The following is a 17,232-nucleotide window of genomic DNA, read 5'->3' as shown; positions in this document are numbered from 1 at the left end:
TATTGATTCCTACAGAAAACTTTTATTCAATATATGCTGAGGAAACACCAAGTCAACAAAACAATAGAAAGTGGCAAGGCCCTTAATTCAGTCTGTAGGGAGTCGGGGGAGATGGTGAGGAGGTGTGAATCGCCCATCTGAGCCAGGGAGGCCAGGAAGGCAGAGCCAGACTTCGGGACTGGCAGTGTGCAAGAAAAGGAGCGACAGCCTGTGTCCAGGCCAGAAAGCTCTCCTTCTATGACACTATTGGTCTGGTTTTCCTCCTGGATGCTGCCTGTGTGTGAAAGCAACTGCTGCTCTCTGTGCCTACCTGCCTTTGTTAACAGGGAAAATGGTCATGGTCAGCGGATGCTCACTTCTGTTCACCTTGGATCACTTCTACTGAAGAGATGGTTTGACAGCAAGCAGACAGGAAGAAACTTTTGGGGATGATGAATATATTTTTCACCTTCACTGTGGTTGTGGTTTCATGGGACTAAACATTTCTCAAAACTCTTTGATTTGTTTCTCAGTACTTAGGAGAAAAAGTAAGCAGAAAACCAGGAAGGATATAGATGACCTGAAAAGCACCATTAACTACTCTGACTAAATAAAACAATAAGAAAAGCACCACATTCAACAATAGCAGAATAAACAATCCTCTCAAGTGTGCATGAAATATCTCCCAAGATAGACGGTATTCTGGGCCATCAAACAAAGCTTACAAATTGAAAAGAATAGAAATAATAGAAAGCCTCTTCTTAGACCATAATATAATTAAACTCAAAACCAAACACCAAGATATCTGAAAAATGCCCAAATATTGGAAATTTTAAAATATGCTCCTATGTAACCTATGGGTCAAAGAGGGAGTCTCAGGAGAATTTTAAAAATACATTAAGTTGAATGAAAATAAAAATGTACATACAATAAGTGGGATTCTGCTAAAGTGTGTCCTTGAGGGAAATGTATAGCATATTTTAAATGTTTATATTAGAAAATGAAATCTAAAATCAGTAACCAAAAGTTTCACCCTAGGAAACCAAAGAACGAAGAGCAAGTTGAATTTAAAGAAATTGTAGAAGATCCCACCTCCCTCCCTTCTCACACTCCCACCTCTTCCCCCTTACTCCCTACCCCTACCATTTGAGACATACAGACACACACATCATTTTGCAACATGTTCATTTTATTTTCGTCACCATAGGGCATACCCTTTGGGGTGTAAAATGTACTCTACACCCTGTTGGCTACTTATCTGGGGTTAGACCTCTGGAGACTTTTCAGATAGACTTGATGTTTCTGGCCTTGCCCGGGAATTACTGGCTGCCCAAAGAGAGACTGTAGAAGGTGGTGGTCTCCTTGCCCTTGTGGTCCTACTGTGGCTCATTTTGATTGAGTTCCTCATTTGGCTGGTCGGAGTGGCTGGATAGTGTTGGCCCACTCCATTCCTGAGGTTTTTTTGAAGCGGTGGTCTTTTAGGGAGAGCCTTTTGTTCCTGGAACTTCCTTGACGGGTCCCTGTTCCCTTCCGGGTTGTCTTGGCAACCTGGAAAACCAACCGGGAGATCAAAGAAGGGCACTGGTTTGGGGAAGAGGATGGAGGAGGGGTGAGAACAGGGGCTTCATAGAGAAATGGTGCAGGCTGGGGTGGGGGTTGTGCCAGGGGAGGACAGGGTAGGAGTCAGAGCTTGGGTGGGCCGTTCACTTTGATAGGGCTTCTGGGCCAGGGTTGAGAGGATGCCTTCCACTTCCTCGCCTCTTTGGTGTTGGTGGGTGGTTGTTGGACAATGGGCTGGAGGCTCGTGGTTTCCTGGACATCTTCACCAGACCAGTGTCTCTCAACAGTCTACTCCAGTCCACCTGGTCTCTCCATGCCTCCCCCAGGACAGTGAAGGCAGGTCAGCAGGCTAGAAACTCACAGCGCATTTTTATGTTAGTCTTGTGGTAGAATTCCTTTTCCAGGAAACCTTGGTCTTTTCTCTTAACACCTTCAACTAATTGGATAAGGCCCATCCACATTATGGAAGTTAAACTGCTTTACTTAAAGTCAACTGATGGTAAATGTTGATCACATCTACAAAATACCTTCACAGCAACATCTAGACTACTGTTTGACCACACAGCTGAGCAGTATAGCCTAGACAAGTTGACACATAATACTAGCCATTGCACATATCTTGCACCATACAAAAATGTAACTCAAAATGAACCACAGACTTTATATGTCACAATTACATTGCTTTTTTTTTCTAGGACAAAACAAAAAAAAATTGTGTTACCTGAGGTTATGTCTTAGCTTAGGCTGCCATAACAAAATGCCATTGACTGAGTAGCTGAAACAACAGAAATTTATCTTTTTTCAGTTTTGAAGTGTGGAAATTCCAGATCAAGGACTGGCGGGGTTGTCTTCTGGTGATGGCCTTATTCCTGGCTTGTAGATGGCCCTTTATTAATTTGTCCGTTCTTGGCCTTTCCTCTGTGCACGTGCAGAGAGAGAGAGAGGAAGAGAGAGAGAGAAAGAAAGAGAGAGAGAGAGAGAGGTCATGCAGGCACAAAAGTACTTTCTTCTGTTTCTTCTCCCTTCTTATAATCACACTAATTCTGTGGGATCAAGCTCCCACCCTTATGGCCTCTTTTAACATTAATTACTACCTTAGAAGCCTCATCTCCAAATACTGACACCCTGGGGCTGAGGGTTTCAAAATATGAATTTGGTGGAGGACATAAGCATTAGCAAAGAATAGACACATAGATTAATAAAACAGAATAGAGCTCAGAAATAGACCTGCACACATATAGTCAGGTGATTCACAACAAAGGCAATAATGGTGAAAGTACAGGTTTGCCAACAAAAGGTGCCTGAACAATTAGACACCTATACACAAATTATAATAACCTAGACATATCCTTACATATTGCACGAAAATTAACTCAATACATCATAGACCTGATGAAAAATACAAGAACTATACAACCTCTAAAAGAAAACGTAAGAGAAAATCCACATAACTTTGAGTTTGGTGATGAGTTTTTAAATTCAACACCAAAAGCATGATCAAGGAAAGAAAAATTTGCCAAGTTGATTTTATTAAAATAAAAATTTTATGCTCTTCAAAAGACAATGTTAAGAGAATGAAAACAAGCCACAGTCTAGCAGAAAACATCTGTGGTACACATATGTGATAAAGAACTTGTCTCTACAATATATATGAATTCTTAAAGCTCAATGATAGAAAAAATGAAAATAGTCAAAGATCTGAACACAATCTACACAAAAGAAGATACACACAGGGTAAATAAGCATAATAAAATGCTGAGTGTCCTTTGGCATTAGATAATTGTGTACTAAAGTGAGATACCACTACACACCTATTAGAATGTCTAAAACCCATAAAAAAGCAAAACAAAACCAAGACCAATTGCCAGTGAAGATGTGGAGCAACAGAAACTCCGGGCCTGGTGGAAATTAGAAGTTTAACAAATGGCCGATGGCTGTTATTTCTAATATTTTTAAAGCCTAGGCATTAACACTCTGGGACTTTGTTGTTGTTGTCGTTGTTCTCCAGGAGTCATCAGAGAATATACAGCTCAATAGGACATGGGATAATTAGACCAAAAAGGAAGCTTCACCTGTAAAATTCAGTTAAGTATTTCCTCTTAGAGAATGCACTTCAAACTTTGTGTGTGCGGGAGTTTTGCCCAGCCAGGTGCAACTCAAAACGCCTAGAATGTGTGTCAAAGACCAATTCCTTCCATCTCTCCCAGCTGCTTTCCCACCCAAACCACTATTTTCATCCATTTTGTTACCATCCAAAATCTGGCCCATGCCTACAATTGGTCAAATTGCACTTGAGATAACCTAGTTAGAATGCCTTTTTAATAGAGTCAGCTCTGGCTCTCCTTGCGCGGCAGAAAAGCACCTGGCCAGGGGCTTCTGGGTCACCCTTCCAGGAAATTCAGCCTTATCGCTCAGGAAACCCTTGTAGATGATGGGTGTCCATCACCTAGATCTTGGGTTGTGTTCAATAGCAGTGGGACAAAAGCACAGGACACCTTCCATTCCAGCCCAGATGGAGATTCCTCTCTGTTCATCCCCCATCCGAAATAAACTACTCAGAGTTGCTTTCCATTCCAGGCTTTTCTCTCATTCACTGAGAATCTGTGGGCCCTGGACCCACCCAGCTTCATCAGAGTCAGCTCCTTCAGAAGGAACTGCAGGTTCCCAAAGTCCAAAATGCCCCAGCTCAGGGCATTTACACTCCACAACTCTCTCCTAGAACCCTACACCCTCACCCTTCTCTTATATTTCCTCTACATCTTACAGGACTTCTTGTCACCTTAATTATATGACTGCAGGTCCTAGGCTCTACAACCCTACCGGTAGGCGTGAGTCTTGCTTACCTTAGCATCCGCACTACTAACGCAGAGCCTTCCACAGAGCAGATGCTGAGTGAATGGAAAATAAATGAGCCAGTGAACAGGAAGAATTATTTATTCAGATTTAATTTCTCTTAAATTCTCAAAGAAGCCAAGGATATCCAGGTATCCATGTTTTTTTTTTTTCAAATTTACAGAATAGAGTGAGGTATAAGGCAAGAATTAAGTATCTTTTAACTTCTTGAGGTCTTTATCTCATGTATTTTACTGCTAATTCTTTCACAATTCTAAGCACATACTTTTTCCACTGCTGTTATTATGTCACAATTCACAAAATGGAATGGATTTCCCAATCTGAATAAAAAACAACACTCTTACTCCTAAACTATATAAACAGCACTATGTGTGACTACTGTCATTCATAAACTTGGATGCTGAAGTTCATTCAACCATCCATTAAAAGGAACATTTGAACAATTCCAACAGGAAACAAAGATAAATCTCAAAGTCATCCAACAGAACAGAAACTCACTACTAACAATACTGACTGCTCTCTTCAAAGAGTGAAGAATGGGCCTCATGTCACACGAGGCACTGGAAACTAATGGATGGGGCCCTGGAAGGTGCACTGGCTCAGACTCCCTCCCACTGGCCGTGGCTGCAACTCGTGCTCAGACTCACTCTTCCCCCTCTCTAAAAGCCCATTCATGCAGGGGTGGGTAGGAAATGTGAGGTCCTCCACTAATCTTTAGCAAATGGTGCAGGACTTTCACATAGCTGGTTTCAACGAGGGCCCTTGGACCCCACAGGAACTCGTAGCATGCAGGATCACTGCCGGGGACCTGCCGGTACTCCAGGTAGTTTTCCTGCACCAAATCTTGGGTGAGCAGCTTCCTGGGATGCGCAAAGACACTGTCCTCCCTCCCATCAGATGCCTCCAACACACTCAGCTCCTCCCAGATTTTCTCCTCAGGGGCACAGTCGCCCTCTTTTGCGATTATGGCCAGGACAATTATCAGGAGGCCTGTCTTGGGCACGATCTGATTGTCGCCCAGCAGGCCATCGTAGGAGAGGCCCAGGCAGGTGACAAGGGTGTACAAGTGGCCGATGCGGACCACTTCCACCACCTCGATGCCAAAGACCAGCTGCAAGTACTCGGAGGCTTTGCTGAAGATCACAGGAAAGAAGTCCTGGAAATTTCTGATGACACTCCCCAGCATTTCTGCCTTTGTGAATGGCTCCCTGGCTCGATACTTGAGGAGCAGAAAATGAACCAACTCAGCCATCTTCCTACTGAGTGCTACTTGGAAGCTGGTCTCCAGGTCAGGAAAGGTGCTTGGCCCCTCCTGTTCTTCGTTGCTGGAGCCCTCATCGGAGTGACTCCAGAGAGTATAGTTGATGGTAGTGGGGAGGGTGGAGGCTCCCTGAGGACTGTGGGGAGGACTTGGTGACTCGGCAGCAGGGACCTCCCCCAGGGTGACTTCCACTAGAGTAGAGGAGGAGGAGGCAGTCTCCTGCTCCTCAATAGCAGGAGCCTGCGCACCCACCAAGCCCAGGGCCTCTCCTTGGGCCTCAAGGCCTTCCTCAGGCTTGCAGTGCTGACTCCTCTGCTCAAGTGGCATGATGACTCTGGTCAGGGCAGCAGGTAGGAATGTGGGCAGGAGCTAGTGCTGCTCCGGGGCCTCCAGTCCTCCTTGTCGGCCTGTCTCCTCAGAACCTGAAGGAACAAGTGAGAGGGCGCCTCAGGGTACAGCCGGCCAGCACATGCTGAGGCTGAAGGAATGACAGTAGGGAGGGTGAGGCCAGGCGCTCTGGAGTCCCATGTGTTCTGGGGCCGGTGCGGCCCTTGGTGTGCATTCAAGGCAAACCTTCAGTGTTGGCACTGTCTGCACCCCCTCTGCTCTGTGACCTCAGGACACTGCCTCAGACCAAGGCCTCACTGCCTTGTTCTTGGAACTCCTGATTCCTGGGAGAGGAATCCATGGGCCTCAGGGTGCAGACTGCAAGTACAGCCACAGTTTCCCAAAATTGTCAGGAGGGTTGGCCAGACTCTGTGAGGTCCCCACTCTACTGGGGTGGAGGGTCCCTTCTGTGCTCACTCAGGGCCCTCACCTTTCTCCTTGCAGGGCCTAATACCGCCCTTTTGCTGGCCAAAGAAACTCTCATGGCAAGAATTCACATCCCTGATACGGTACAGAAGGACATGAGGGGACCAACATCTGGCCATACATAACCAGATCCTTCCACGAAGGACAACAAGAGATGTCCAAATTCATTGGAGTCCAGGTGTCCTGGGTGACGAGCCTGCTTGGTCTCACCGCTACTCCTGCTAGGGCCTGAGACCCTCCCTCTACTGACCTGACTCCAGCCCCTTCAGACCAAGGCCTCCCTTTCCCTGACATCAAAGATCCCAGGATAATGGAGGGACCTCAGCAGGTAGCCTTGCCCAGGCTCTCTGAGGGAATAGCAGGGGCAGGGCAGATTTCTGTGGGGCCCTCTGTCAGCGTTCTGGCCCAGGGGTACCCTCAATCCTACCTCAGGCTTCTCACCTGGATGCTTGGTAGATCTTAGGACCACTGTGTCTGTCGACTACATGGGGGCCCCTGTGTTGACCTGAGTCACCCTCTGAAGAAAAGGTCCTCAACTCCCTGAGATCTGGAAACAGAAGTGAGGAGGGGCCACATCCTGTTACCCCCACGTGCGTTGTCCAGGGCTGACCCCTTTGGTTCTAGGGTGAACGTTATGATGGCCTCCTGTGGGTTACTCATCTTTACTCCTGCCAGGGACTGCCCTTTCTCAACCCCCAACCCCCTGAAATGAGCAGACAGCTCCTCTTTACACCAACACCTTATCTCCCTGAGGGTTCCCCAACCTCCTGCCTGTGGTACAAATGAGATTGTCACTTAGGGCCATCCCTGATCAGGTTCCCCCAGAGCTAAGAACAAGGGACGGCCAGACTCTGTGGCATCCCTTCTTTCTGGGCCGGGGGTATCCCCAGTCCTCATGAAGGGGGCACACCTTGGGTCCGGCAGATCCTGGGATTCCTCCCTCTGCTGACCTGAAGTCCCAGCCCTCAGACCACAGCCCTCAACTCTCTGTCACCCTGAAGGTGCAATGAGCACGGGGCACATTCGGCCACTGTGCCCAGGATCCCCCAGCCCAAGGTTGCCACTGATCTGGACTCCAGGGTCCCCTCAGTCCTCCCTCTTCTTCCTCCCCTTGACTCCTCGCAGGGCTGGGCCCCAACCCCCTGCTGAAGTGGGTCTGCATCCCTAGGATTCCCGCGGCTGAATGAAAAGGTGGCTCAGTTTGAGACAGGGGTACAGTGGGCCCCCTGTCCTGGCATGCTGGGTCCCCTAAGGACTCCACTGTCTTCCAGGAGGGCCTGGGCCCTTCCTCTGCATCCCAAAGGCCATACTCACGAGACCCAACCCCTTCCCTCCCTTAGCCGTACATGTGAACGTCAGGATCTGCGTGCTTGGCCACCATTCCCGGAGCTTCCGTGGGTTGATACCAGGGGCAAAGCCCGGATTCTGCCAGGATGGTGGTGGGGGAGGAGATGGGAATGGGGTTTGGGGGTGGGGTTGGTGTTTGAGGGATGGGGATGGGGTTGGTGTTGGGGGATGGGATTGGTAGTGAGGGTAGGGGGTGGGTTGCCCTCAGTCCCCTCTTGGGGTCCTGCCCTTGATTCCTGGCTGAGTCTGGGCCCTGAGCACTTCTAACCAGCCCTGCCCTGGTCACACAAAGCTCTTACGCCAGAGTTCCCTGCGGTTAAAGCGGCGGGGGGTGGCGGGGTGAGGTGGTGGCGACTCAGCCTGAGAAGTCTTCCCCTGCAGGGTGGTCCAGGCCCGGCAGCAGAGGCAGCGCTGGATTATTGGGGGCCCTCTGTCTGGGGCGAGGCCCGCCTCAGTCCTCCCTCGGCGTCTTACCTTGCCTCCTCACGGAGCCTGCGCCTGCTTGCCTCCGCCGACGTCAGGCCGTTGCTCAGGGCGAGAATCTCGCTGTCCTCTGACCCCCCAATGCGCAAGTCAGTGGCGTCACATCCGGGCCCCGTGACTTCCCTGGGTTCACGGCAAGGGTGGAACCGGATTCTGCCTGGATGGGGATCTGGATGGGGGTGGGGGTAAGCATGAAGATGGTGTTGGTGTAGGGGTAGGGATTGGGACGGGGATCCTGAGGCTGTAGGTCCTGGTGGGGTCGGGGGAGTTGGGGGTGGGAGGGGCCTTTGGTCATCCCTCAAGGTCCTGACTTGGATGCCAGGCTGAGTCTGGACCGCCATCCTCTGCCGATTGTGTCTGCTCCCCTCAGACCAAGTCTCTGACTCTGAGTCGGCCCGAAGTGGCATTGGGGGGGAGGGGTGTGCTCGGGGTGAGATCATTGCCAGTGTGTACCAGGGCTGACAAGAGGGGCTGAGCTGGATTCTGTGGTCCCACTATGTGGGTGAGGGTGGATCCTCAGTCCTCACTCAGGAGGGTCCTCTTCCTCACTCCTGGCTGTTTGATGAAGGAATGGGTGGGAGATGCTCTGTTTCTGTCACCTCTGAGCATCTGCGCATCTGTGCATCTGCACCCCTTGTAGAGAATGGCTGCGGGTGCCAGGCCAGGTGCTCCCTGCAGGGCAGGAGCTCCCGCGATGATAGTGACCTCTGGGAGAAGACGCACACCTTCCCACGGGGGCTCCTCCCCAGCCAGAGCTACACTTGGCAAACCTTTGGTCCTAAATGATTTATTCTCTGAATTGAAGAAATACGGTTTACATATCTTCTAAGTATATATGTAGGTAGCAATATATATATTTATTTCTATGAACTAACACCTACCCTTAGTATGCGTGATTCACTCTGATATCCTAGTCTACTTCCATTCCAGTCTTTGTGTTCTGTTGAAAGAATTTTTTTAAAAAACATAATTCCTCTCCCACTATGTTGGTTTCAGGTCGTTATTAGGAGAACTCTGGAGCCATGCTGCCTTAACAAACCCAATTTTCCTGGTGTCCTGCTATTACCTAGGGCTCTTGGCATCGTGTTTTCAGGGGCTGCCTCAGATTGTGCAATGAAGTGAAGTGGAAAATTTAAAACTTTTATCCTACCCATTCTTTCATCTGCCGTCTAGGCAGGCGACAAACCTCCCCAACATCTCTGCCGCTAACCCCCTCCAACAGACACTGCAAGTGTCACACACAAGTACCAGCTCAACACAGTCTCCAGTCTCACTCTGGGCTTTCCCTGTTTTGTTGTGTAGATTTTCTTGCTGATACTGGTTTTTTACTTTCTGTTTCCATTCTATAAATTTACAGGGTTGATTTGGGAAGCAGAGCACAGCAGCCCAAATTTGCTTGTAATGTCGGCGGCTACAGGTAAGGCACTAAATTGTAAATAATTTAAGCTGAGTTTACATTTTTACACTGTTGTGTTCCCCGTGAATGAATATGTTATACTCCTCTATGGATTTCAAGCTCTTTTTTCCTGAATATGTCAGTATACTTCGGTAGTTGCCTCTATAAACAACTTATACATTTTTATTAGACTTCTATTCAGGTAATTCTTGGATTTTGTTGCTATTGCAAATGGCATATTGCCTATCAATTGTTGTAGTTAGTTATTGCTTTCGTGAGGTGAAGATTTTGATTTTGCTGTTGTAATCTGTTGCACACCTCGTTCTGAAGGCCGATGCACTTGAATATTCCGCATACCTTTTCCTTTGAATTTTCAAGATCGATAATGGTATTATCACTAAACATTACATGTTTTTCCAATGTTCATACCACTCACTCATTTCGGTACTTACAGCTCTTTGTGTCTCAATCCTGATTTCAAATGTAGAGATAATAGGCTACATCTACTTCTCGTTCCTGACTTGAATGATAATTCTTCGAACATTTGACATTTAAGTATGTTTGCTGTTGATTTTAGGAAATGGAAGCTCTCTTTCAGTATAGGTTGCCTAAATATTTTCTTTTTTTACCATGAATTCATATTAAATTTATTTAAAAAGCTTTTTCTGTACCCGTTGGCAGGATCAAATTTTTTTCTCTTCCATTTTGTATGTAAGGAATCACAATGAAACAGATGTTTTTTCTAATGTTAAATCATATTTTATTTCCTTGGGCAGAGCCTGTTTATTCGTTTAATGTACTACTAATTTATGTAGGATATTTACTGCTGTGTAAGAGAGCTTACTTGATGTGTTCTTTTTCCATCAGGGGAGGTATGTGGTCCTCATCTGGTTTTTAAATCCAGGAGGGCTAGCCTGGGAGAATGAACTGAACAATTGTCAGTCTTTTGTATGTTCTGGAAGAGTTGATATAAGGTGGTGGTTAGTTTTCCCTGATCATTTGGTAAAATTGGCCTCCAAAGCTGTCTAACCTGGAATGTTTGAGGGTGGCTTGAGCTTTGAATATTGTACAGTTTCTGTTGTATAGTTAAAGTTTTCTTTTCCTCTTTGGATCAGTTTGGTTACTGATTTATTTTATTTCTACAAAGTGGTCAGTTTCATTTAGAATTTCACTTTTAATGGCATATTTATGATAAAAAAAGTTTTATTAGGGAAAGCCTTCACACATACAGAATAACAGGAACGAATATAATGAACCCAGGATACTTGATACCGAGCATGAACATCTTTAAATACACAGCAAATCTGGTTCCAGTTAAACACTCGCCTACCTGCATATCAGCTGCTGGAATAACGTGGAGTAAATCTAAGGCATTAGACCATTTCATCTCTAAATAACTTAATACGCATTTTTAAAAGATAAGGATTTTTTTAAAACAAAAAGCCGATAGTTTTCATATCTAAAAAATTAAATAAATGATTATCAAATGTTCAACTATTTTACACACTTATCTGGCCAACTTAAACTTTATAAAATATATATTTCTTTGATGGAGTACAAAATGTGTTAACTTTTCCCCCCACTTGCTTCATTGTGGTGCTTTCATATATCTATTATACAGCTAGGTGTGTGTGTGTGTGTGTGGAACATTCTACCTGCCGTCCCGTGATTCTCCAACCTCTTAAGTTACTTTTAAACTTCACGTACATTAAGCTTCACTCTTTGTGCTGTAAAGATCTATGGGTTTTGACAAATGCCTCGTGCCATTGTCTTAGTCCGTTTGGGCTCCCATAACAAAAATAGTGTAGACTGGGTGGCTTATAGACAACGCAACTTTATTTCTCACATTCTGGAGGTTGGGAAGTCCAAGATCAAGGTGCTGGCAGATTTCATGTCTGGTGGAGTCCTGCTCCCTAGTTCATAGACAGCTGCCTTTTCCCTAGATCCTCACATGCAAGAAGGGATAAGGGATCTCCGTGGAGTCTGTTTTATAAAAACACTAATCCCATTCATGAGGACTCTGCTCTCATGATCTAGTCATTCTCCAAATACCCCACCTTCTGCCTAATACCATCACCTTGGTAATTCAGCAGATGAATTTTGTGGCAACACAAATATTCAGACCAAAGCAAGCATGGAACCACCATTGCAGTATTATGCATACCAGTTTCACTGCCCTGATAAATTCCCTTGTGCTTGTCGGATAAACCCCATGGCCACCACTGATAGGTTTTTCATCTTTATAATTTTGCATTTTCCAGAATGTCATATAAATAGAATCTTATACTATGTAGCCTTTTTAGACTGGTTTCTTTCACTTAGCATAATGAACTGAAGAGTCATGTATAACTTTGTGTGGCTTGGAACTTATTCCTTTTCATTGAGGAGTAGTAGTATCAATGTCTGGATATATATATATATATCTATATATATATATATATATATATATCTATATATATATATATATATCTATATATATATATATATATAGATATATATATCCATTCACCAAATGAAATACATTTTGGATGCTTCTATTTTTGGTGATTATGAAATAAGCTATTGTATACATTCATATACAAATTTTTATGTAGACATAAGTTTTCAAATCAATTGGGTAAATTGATTGAGTATGGCTGCTGAATCTTGTGCTAAGTCTATTTTCATTTTTTTAAGAAAACGCCAAACTGCCTTCCAAAGTGGCTGTGCCATTTTGCATTTCTACCAGCAATGAAGGAGAGTTTCTGTTGCTCCACATCTTCACTGGCAGTTGTTCTTGGTCTTGTATTCTTTGTTTTGGTTTTCTATGGATTTTGGACATTCTGATAGGTGTGTAGTGGTATCCCATTTTAGTACACAATTATCCAATGCCAAAGGGTGCTCAGTACTTTTATTATGCTTATTTGCCATGTGTATGTCTTCTTTTGTGTAGTGTGTGTTCAGATCTTTGACTATTTTCATTTTTTCTATCATTGAGCTTTAGGAATTCGCATATATTGTAGAGACAAGTTCTTTATCACATATGTGTACCGCAGATGTTTTCTGCTAGCCTGTGGCTTCTGTTTTCATTCTCTTAACATTGTCCTTTGAAGAGCATAAGATTTTTATTTTAATAAAATCAACTTGGCAAATTTTTCTTTCCTTGATCATGCTTTTGGTGTTGAATTTAAAAACTCATCACCAAACTCAAAGTTATGTGGATTTTCTCTTATGTTTTCTTATAGAGGTTGTATTGTTTTTGCATTTTTCATTAGACCTATGATGTATCTTGAGTTAGTTTTCATGGAATATGTAAGGATATGTCCAGGTTATTATAATTTGTGTATAGGTGTCTAATTGTTCAGGCACCTTTTGTTGGCAAACCTGTACTTTCACCATTATTGCCTTTGTTGTGAATCACCTGACTATATGCGTGCAGGTCTATTTCTGAGCTCTATTCTGTTTTATTAATCTGTGTGTCTATTCTTTGCTAATGCTTATGTCCTCCACCAAATTCATATTTTGAAGCCCTCAGCCCCAGGGTGTCTGTATTTGGAGATGAGGCTTCTAGGGAAGTGATTAATGTTAAAAGAGGCCATAAGGGTGGGACCTTGATCCCATAGAATTAGTTTGGTTATAAGAAGGGAGAAGAGACAGAAGAAAGTACTTTTGTGCCTACATGACCTTTCTCTCTCTCTCTCTCTCTCTCTCTCTCTTTCTTTCTCTCTCTCTCTGCACATGCACAGAGGAAAGGCCAAGAATGGACAGATTAATAAAGGGCCATCTACAAGCCACGAATAAGGCCATCACCAGAAGCCAACCCCGCCAGTCCTTGATCTAGGACTTCCAGACTTCAAAACTGTGAAAAAAATAAAATAAATTTCTGTTGTTTTAGCTACTCAGTCAATGGCATTTTGTTATGGCAGCCTGAGCTGACTTAAGACATAACTTCAGGTGACACAATTTTTTTTTTTGTTTCCTCCTAGAAAAAAAAAAAAAGTAATTTTGACACTTAAAGTCTGTAGTTCATTTTGAGTTACATTTCTGTACGGTGCAAGATATTTGCAGTGGCTAGTATTATGTGTCAACTTGTCTAGGCTATACTGCTCAGCTGTGTGGTCAAACAGTAGTCTAGATGTTGCTGTGAAGGTATTTTGTAGATGTGATCAACATTTACCATCAGTTGACTTTAAGTAAAGCAGTTTAACTTCCATAATGTGGATAGGCCTCATCCAATTAGTTGAAGGTGTTAAGAGAAAAGACCAAGGTTTCTTGGAAAAGGAATTCTCCCACAAGACTAACATAATAATGTCGTGTGAGTTTCTAGCCTGCTGGCCTGCCTTCACTGTCCTGGGGGACGCTCGGGGAGACCAGGTGGACTGGAGTAGACTGTTGAGAGACACTGGTCTGGTGAAGATGTCCAGGAAACCACGAGCCTCCAGCCCATTGTCCAACAACCACCCACCAACACCAAAGAGGCGAGGAAGTGGAAGGCATCCTCTCAACCCTGGCCCAGAAGCCCTATCAAAGTGAACGGCCCACCCAAGCTCTGACTCCTACCCTGTCCTCCCCTGGCACAACCCCCACCCCAGCCTGCACCATTTCTCTATGAAGCCCCTGTTCTCACCCCTCCTCCATCCTCTTCCCCAAACCAGTGCCCTCCTGTGATCTCCCTGTTTCCTTCCAGGTTCCCAAGACAACCTGGAAGGGAAAAGGGACCCATCAAGGAAGTTCCAGGAACAAAAGCCTCTCCCTAAAAGACCACCGCTTCAAAAAAACCTGAGGAATGGAGTGGGCCAACACTATCCAGCCACTCTGACCAGCCGAACGAGGAACTCAATCAAAATGAGCCATAGCGGGACCACAAGGGCAAGGAGACCACCACCTTCTACAGTCTCTCTTCGGGCAGCCAGTAATTCCCGGGCAAGGCCAGAGACTTCAAGTCTATCTGAAAAGTCTCCAGAGGTCTAACCCCAGATAAATAGCCAACAGGGTGTAAAGTACATTTTACACCCCAAAGGGTGTGCCCCATGGTGATGAAAATAAAGTGAACATGTTGCAAAATGATGTGTGTGTCTGTGTGTCTCAAATGGTAGGGGTAGGGAGTAAGGGGAAAGAGGTAGGAGTGTGGGAAGGGAGGGGGGCATCCTCTACAATTTCTCTAATTCAACTTGCTCTTCGTTCTTTGGTTTCCTAGGGTGAAACTTTTGGTTATTGATTTTAGATTTCATTTTCTAATATAAACATTTAAAATATGCTATATATTTCCCTCAAGGACACACTTTAGCAGAATCCCACTTTTTGTATGTACATTTTTACTTTCATTCAACTTAATGTATTTTTAAAATTCTCCTGAGACTCCCTCTTTGACCCATAGGTTATATAGGAGCATATTTTAAAATTTCCAATATTTGGGCATTTTTCAGATATCTTGGTGTTTGGTTTTGAGTTTAATTATATTATGGCCTAAGAAGAGGCTATCTATTATTTCTATTCTTTTCAATTTGTAAGCTTTGTTTGATGGCCCAGAATACCATCTATCTTGGGAGATATTTCATGCACACTTGAGAGGATTGTTTATTCTGCTATTGTTGAATGCGGTGCTTTTCTTATTGTTTTATTTAGTCAGAGTAGTTAATGGTGCTTTTCAGGTCATCTATATCCTTCCTGGTTTTCTGCTTACTTTTTCTCCTAAGTACTGAGAAACAAATCAAAGAGTTTTGAGAAATGTTTAGTCCCATGAAACCACAACCACAGTGAAGGTGAAAAATATATTCATCCTCCCCAAAAGTTTCTTCCTGTCTTCTTGCTGTCAAACCATCCCTTCAGTAGAAGTGATCCAAGGTGAGCAGAAGTGAGCATCCGCTGACCATGACCATTTTCCCTACTAACAGAGGCAGGTAGGCACAGAGAGCAGCAGTTGCTTTCACACACAGGCAGCATCCAGGAAGAAAACCAGATCGATAGTGTCATAGAAGGAGAGCTTTCTGGCCTGGACACAGGCTGTCGCTCCTTTTCTTGCACACTGCCACTCCCCAAGTCTGGCTCTGCCTTCCTGGCTTCCCTGGCTCAGATGGGCGATTCACACCTCCTCACCATCTCCCCCGACTCCCTACAGACTGAATTAAGGGCCTTGCCACTTTCTATTGTTTTGTTGACTTGGTGTTTCCTCAGCATATATTGAATAAAAGTTTTCTGTAGGAATCAATAAGTGCATGAAATGAATGAAATCACCAGGCATGGGAATTCTTTGATTCAAATTATGGAGTCTGCCCTTCCTGGGCCTCCTGCCTACATGAAGAAACCCACAGTTCCTTCACCTGTGCTCACTTGAGTTCAGAAACCCTGTGGAAACTACCACGGAGAGGGTCACTGCAGACGCCTTCTCCCCAGGCCCAAACACTGTCATGGAGGTGAGGATGCTCCCAACAGGATGCTTCCTGTATTGGACCCCACACGTCCCCATCAGTTTAACAAGGAAAGCTGCCACCTGCACTGCCTTGCCATACAACCTGCTCACGTACACACCTTGGTCCAGCCCCCTACCCCAGACACTGTCAGCTGGCAACATACGCCAGCGGTCACTGCCCTAGGACACCTGTCCCGTTCTGTGCCAAGGGTTCAGAAGCCACAGAAGGCTATCTGAGACACAGTCGCCAACTGGAACATTTTCAAGGCACGTCCACAGCCAATCCTTCATCTGCAGAGTCTGAGCTGACTAGTCCCAGGGCACTCTTCCTCCCATTTCTCCTCCATGCAGCCCCACTGCCCCTTTCAACTGCTCATGGGCATTCCTGGCCTGTCTCGGCAGTTGGTCATCAGTCAGCAACCCACTCACATAGCCCAGCCTCTATGGAGGGCCCCCAGGGGATAAAACACCAGCCCCCAGCATGCATGAAGGCATCTCCCAGATCTGGGATGCTGGCGAAGGTGCAAAGGACCACTGGAGGGTTCAAGAGAGGTAGCTGGCCCAGAATGATGCAGGGAGCCAGCCAAACTATTCCGGAGAGAGGGAAGGGGATTCTGAGGGCGGGAAGGTTGACCAGCACAGCCCTGGTGCATTCAGCCAACAGGCTTACCCACTCAGATCACAGGGCCTCCTCCAGCTGGTGATGATGGTGCCAGGATTTCCCAAGCCTATTCCTGTTCATTGTCCTGTCCTGCCCCCTCCCTTCCCCCTTCTCTCCCTCAGGCTCCTGACCCCGCCGGCCTGAAGTCTGGATTTAGAGCTCGGAGTGCCAGCCTGCCTGGGTCTCAGTGGACTTGGTTTTGCATGTGCTCTCTGTCATTGACACTAGCAATGGCTCTCTCCTGGATCCTCCCTGGATCCTCCCTCACAGGCTGAGGGTCTCCTGTCTGCTCTCCTTCCCTGGTTCCTCTTCAGTCTCACCAAATCCTTCTCAAAGCAGAGAAGAAATATCCTGTCCACACTTCAGAATTTTAAATCAATTGTGATTTTTATGAGAGTTTGAATTGGTACAGCATTTTTGTAATAACATTTTAGAAATATTTTAAATGTTAAACTATTTTCACCCTTTCACTTTAACCCAATGTCCATGTT

General features: G+C 45.3%; 2 protein-coding genes and 1 pseudogene across 3 annotated transcripts; 1 reads left to right on the top strand and 2 right to left on the bottom strand.

Moving 5' to 3' along the window:
- Nucleotides 1-1,150: 1,150 nt before the first annotated feature.
- Nucleotides 1,151-2,000, bottom strand: LOC129138660 (chondrosarcoma-associated gene 2/3 protein-like; annotated as a pseudogene).
- Nucleotides 1,151-8,412, bottom strand: MAGEA12 (MAGE family member A12). 2 transcript variants are annotated; one of them, XR_008541991.2, is made up of 4 exons: nt 8,288-8,412; nt 6,908-7,013; nt 4,383-6,075; nt 1,151-2,457 (listed from the first exon to the last, which is right to left on the bottom strand). XR_008541991.2 is itself a non-coding variant. In XM_054676450.2 (3 exons), exon 3 carries the CDS (start codon nt 5,978-5,980, stop codon nt 5,036-5,038), a length of 945 nt encoding a protein of 314 aa, XP_054532425.1. In that variant the 5' UTR covers nt 5,981-6,075; nt 6,908-7,013; nt 8,113-8,300; the 3' UTR covers nt 4,394-5,035. The 2 variants fall into 2 exon arrangements, 1 of the variants encoding a protein (XP_054532425.1); XM_054676450.2 differs by lacking the exon at nt 1,151-2,457 and having other exon boundaries at nt 4,394-6,075; nt 8,113-8,300.
- Nucleotides 8,354-14,725, top strand: LOC107972767 (chondrosarcoma-associated gene 2/3 protein-like). Its single transcript, XM_063803903.1, has 4 exons — nt 8,354-8,481; nt 9,654-9,713; nt 13,418-14,149; nt 14,359-14,725. The coding sequence occupies exons 3-4, from the start codon at nt 13,887-13,889 to the stop codon at nt 14,426-14,428; spliced, it is 333 nt and encodes a 110-aa protein (XP_063659973.1). The 5' UTR covers nt 8,354-8,481; nt 9,654-9,713; nt 13,418-13,886; the 3' UTR covers nt 14,429-14,725.
- The last annotated feature ends 2,507 nt before the right edge of the window (nt 14,726-17,232 follow it).

Source organism: Pan troglodytes, chromosome X, assembly GCF_028858775.2.
Source record: "Pan troglodytes isolate AG18354 chromosome X, NHGRI_mPanTro3-v2.0_pri, whole genome shotgun sequence".
Classification (NCBI taxonomy): domain Eukaryota; kingdom Metazoa; phylum Chordata; class Mammalia; order Primates; family Hominidae; genus Pan; species Pan troglodytes.
This window is presented reverse-complemented; position numbering and strand designations above follow the sequence as displayed.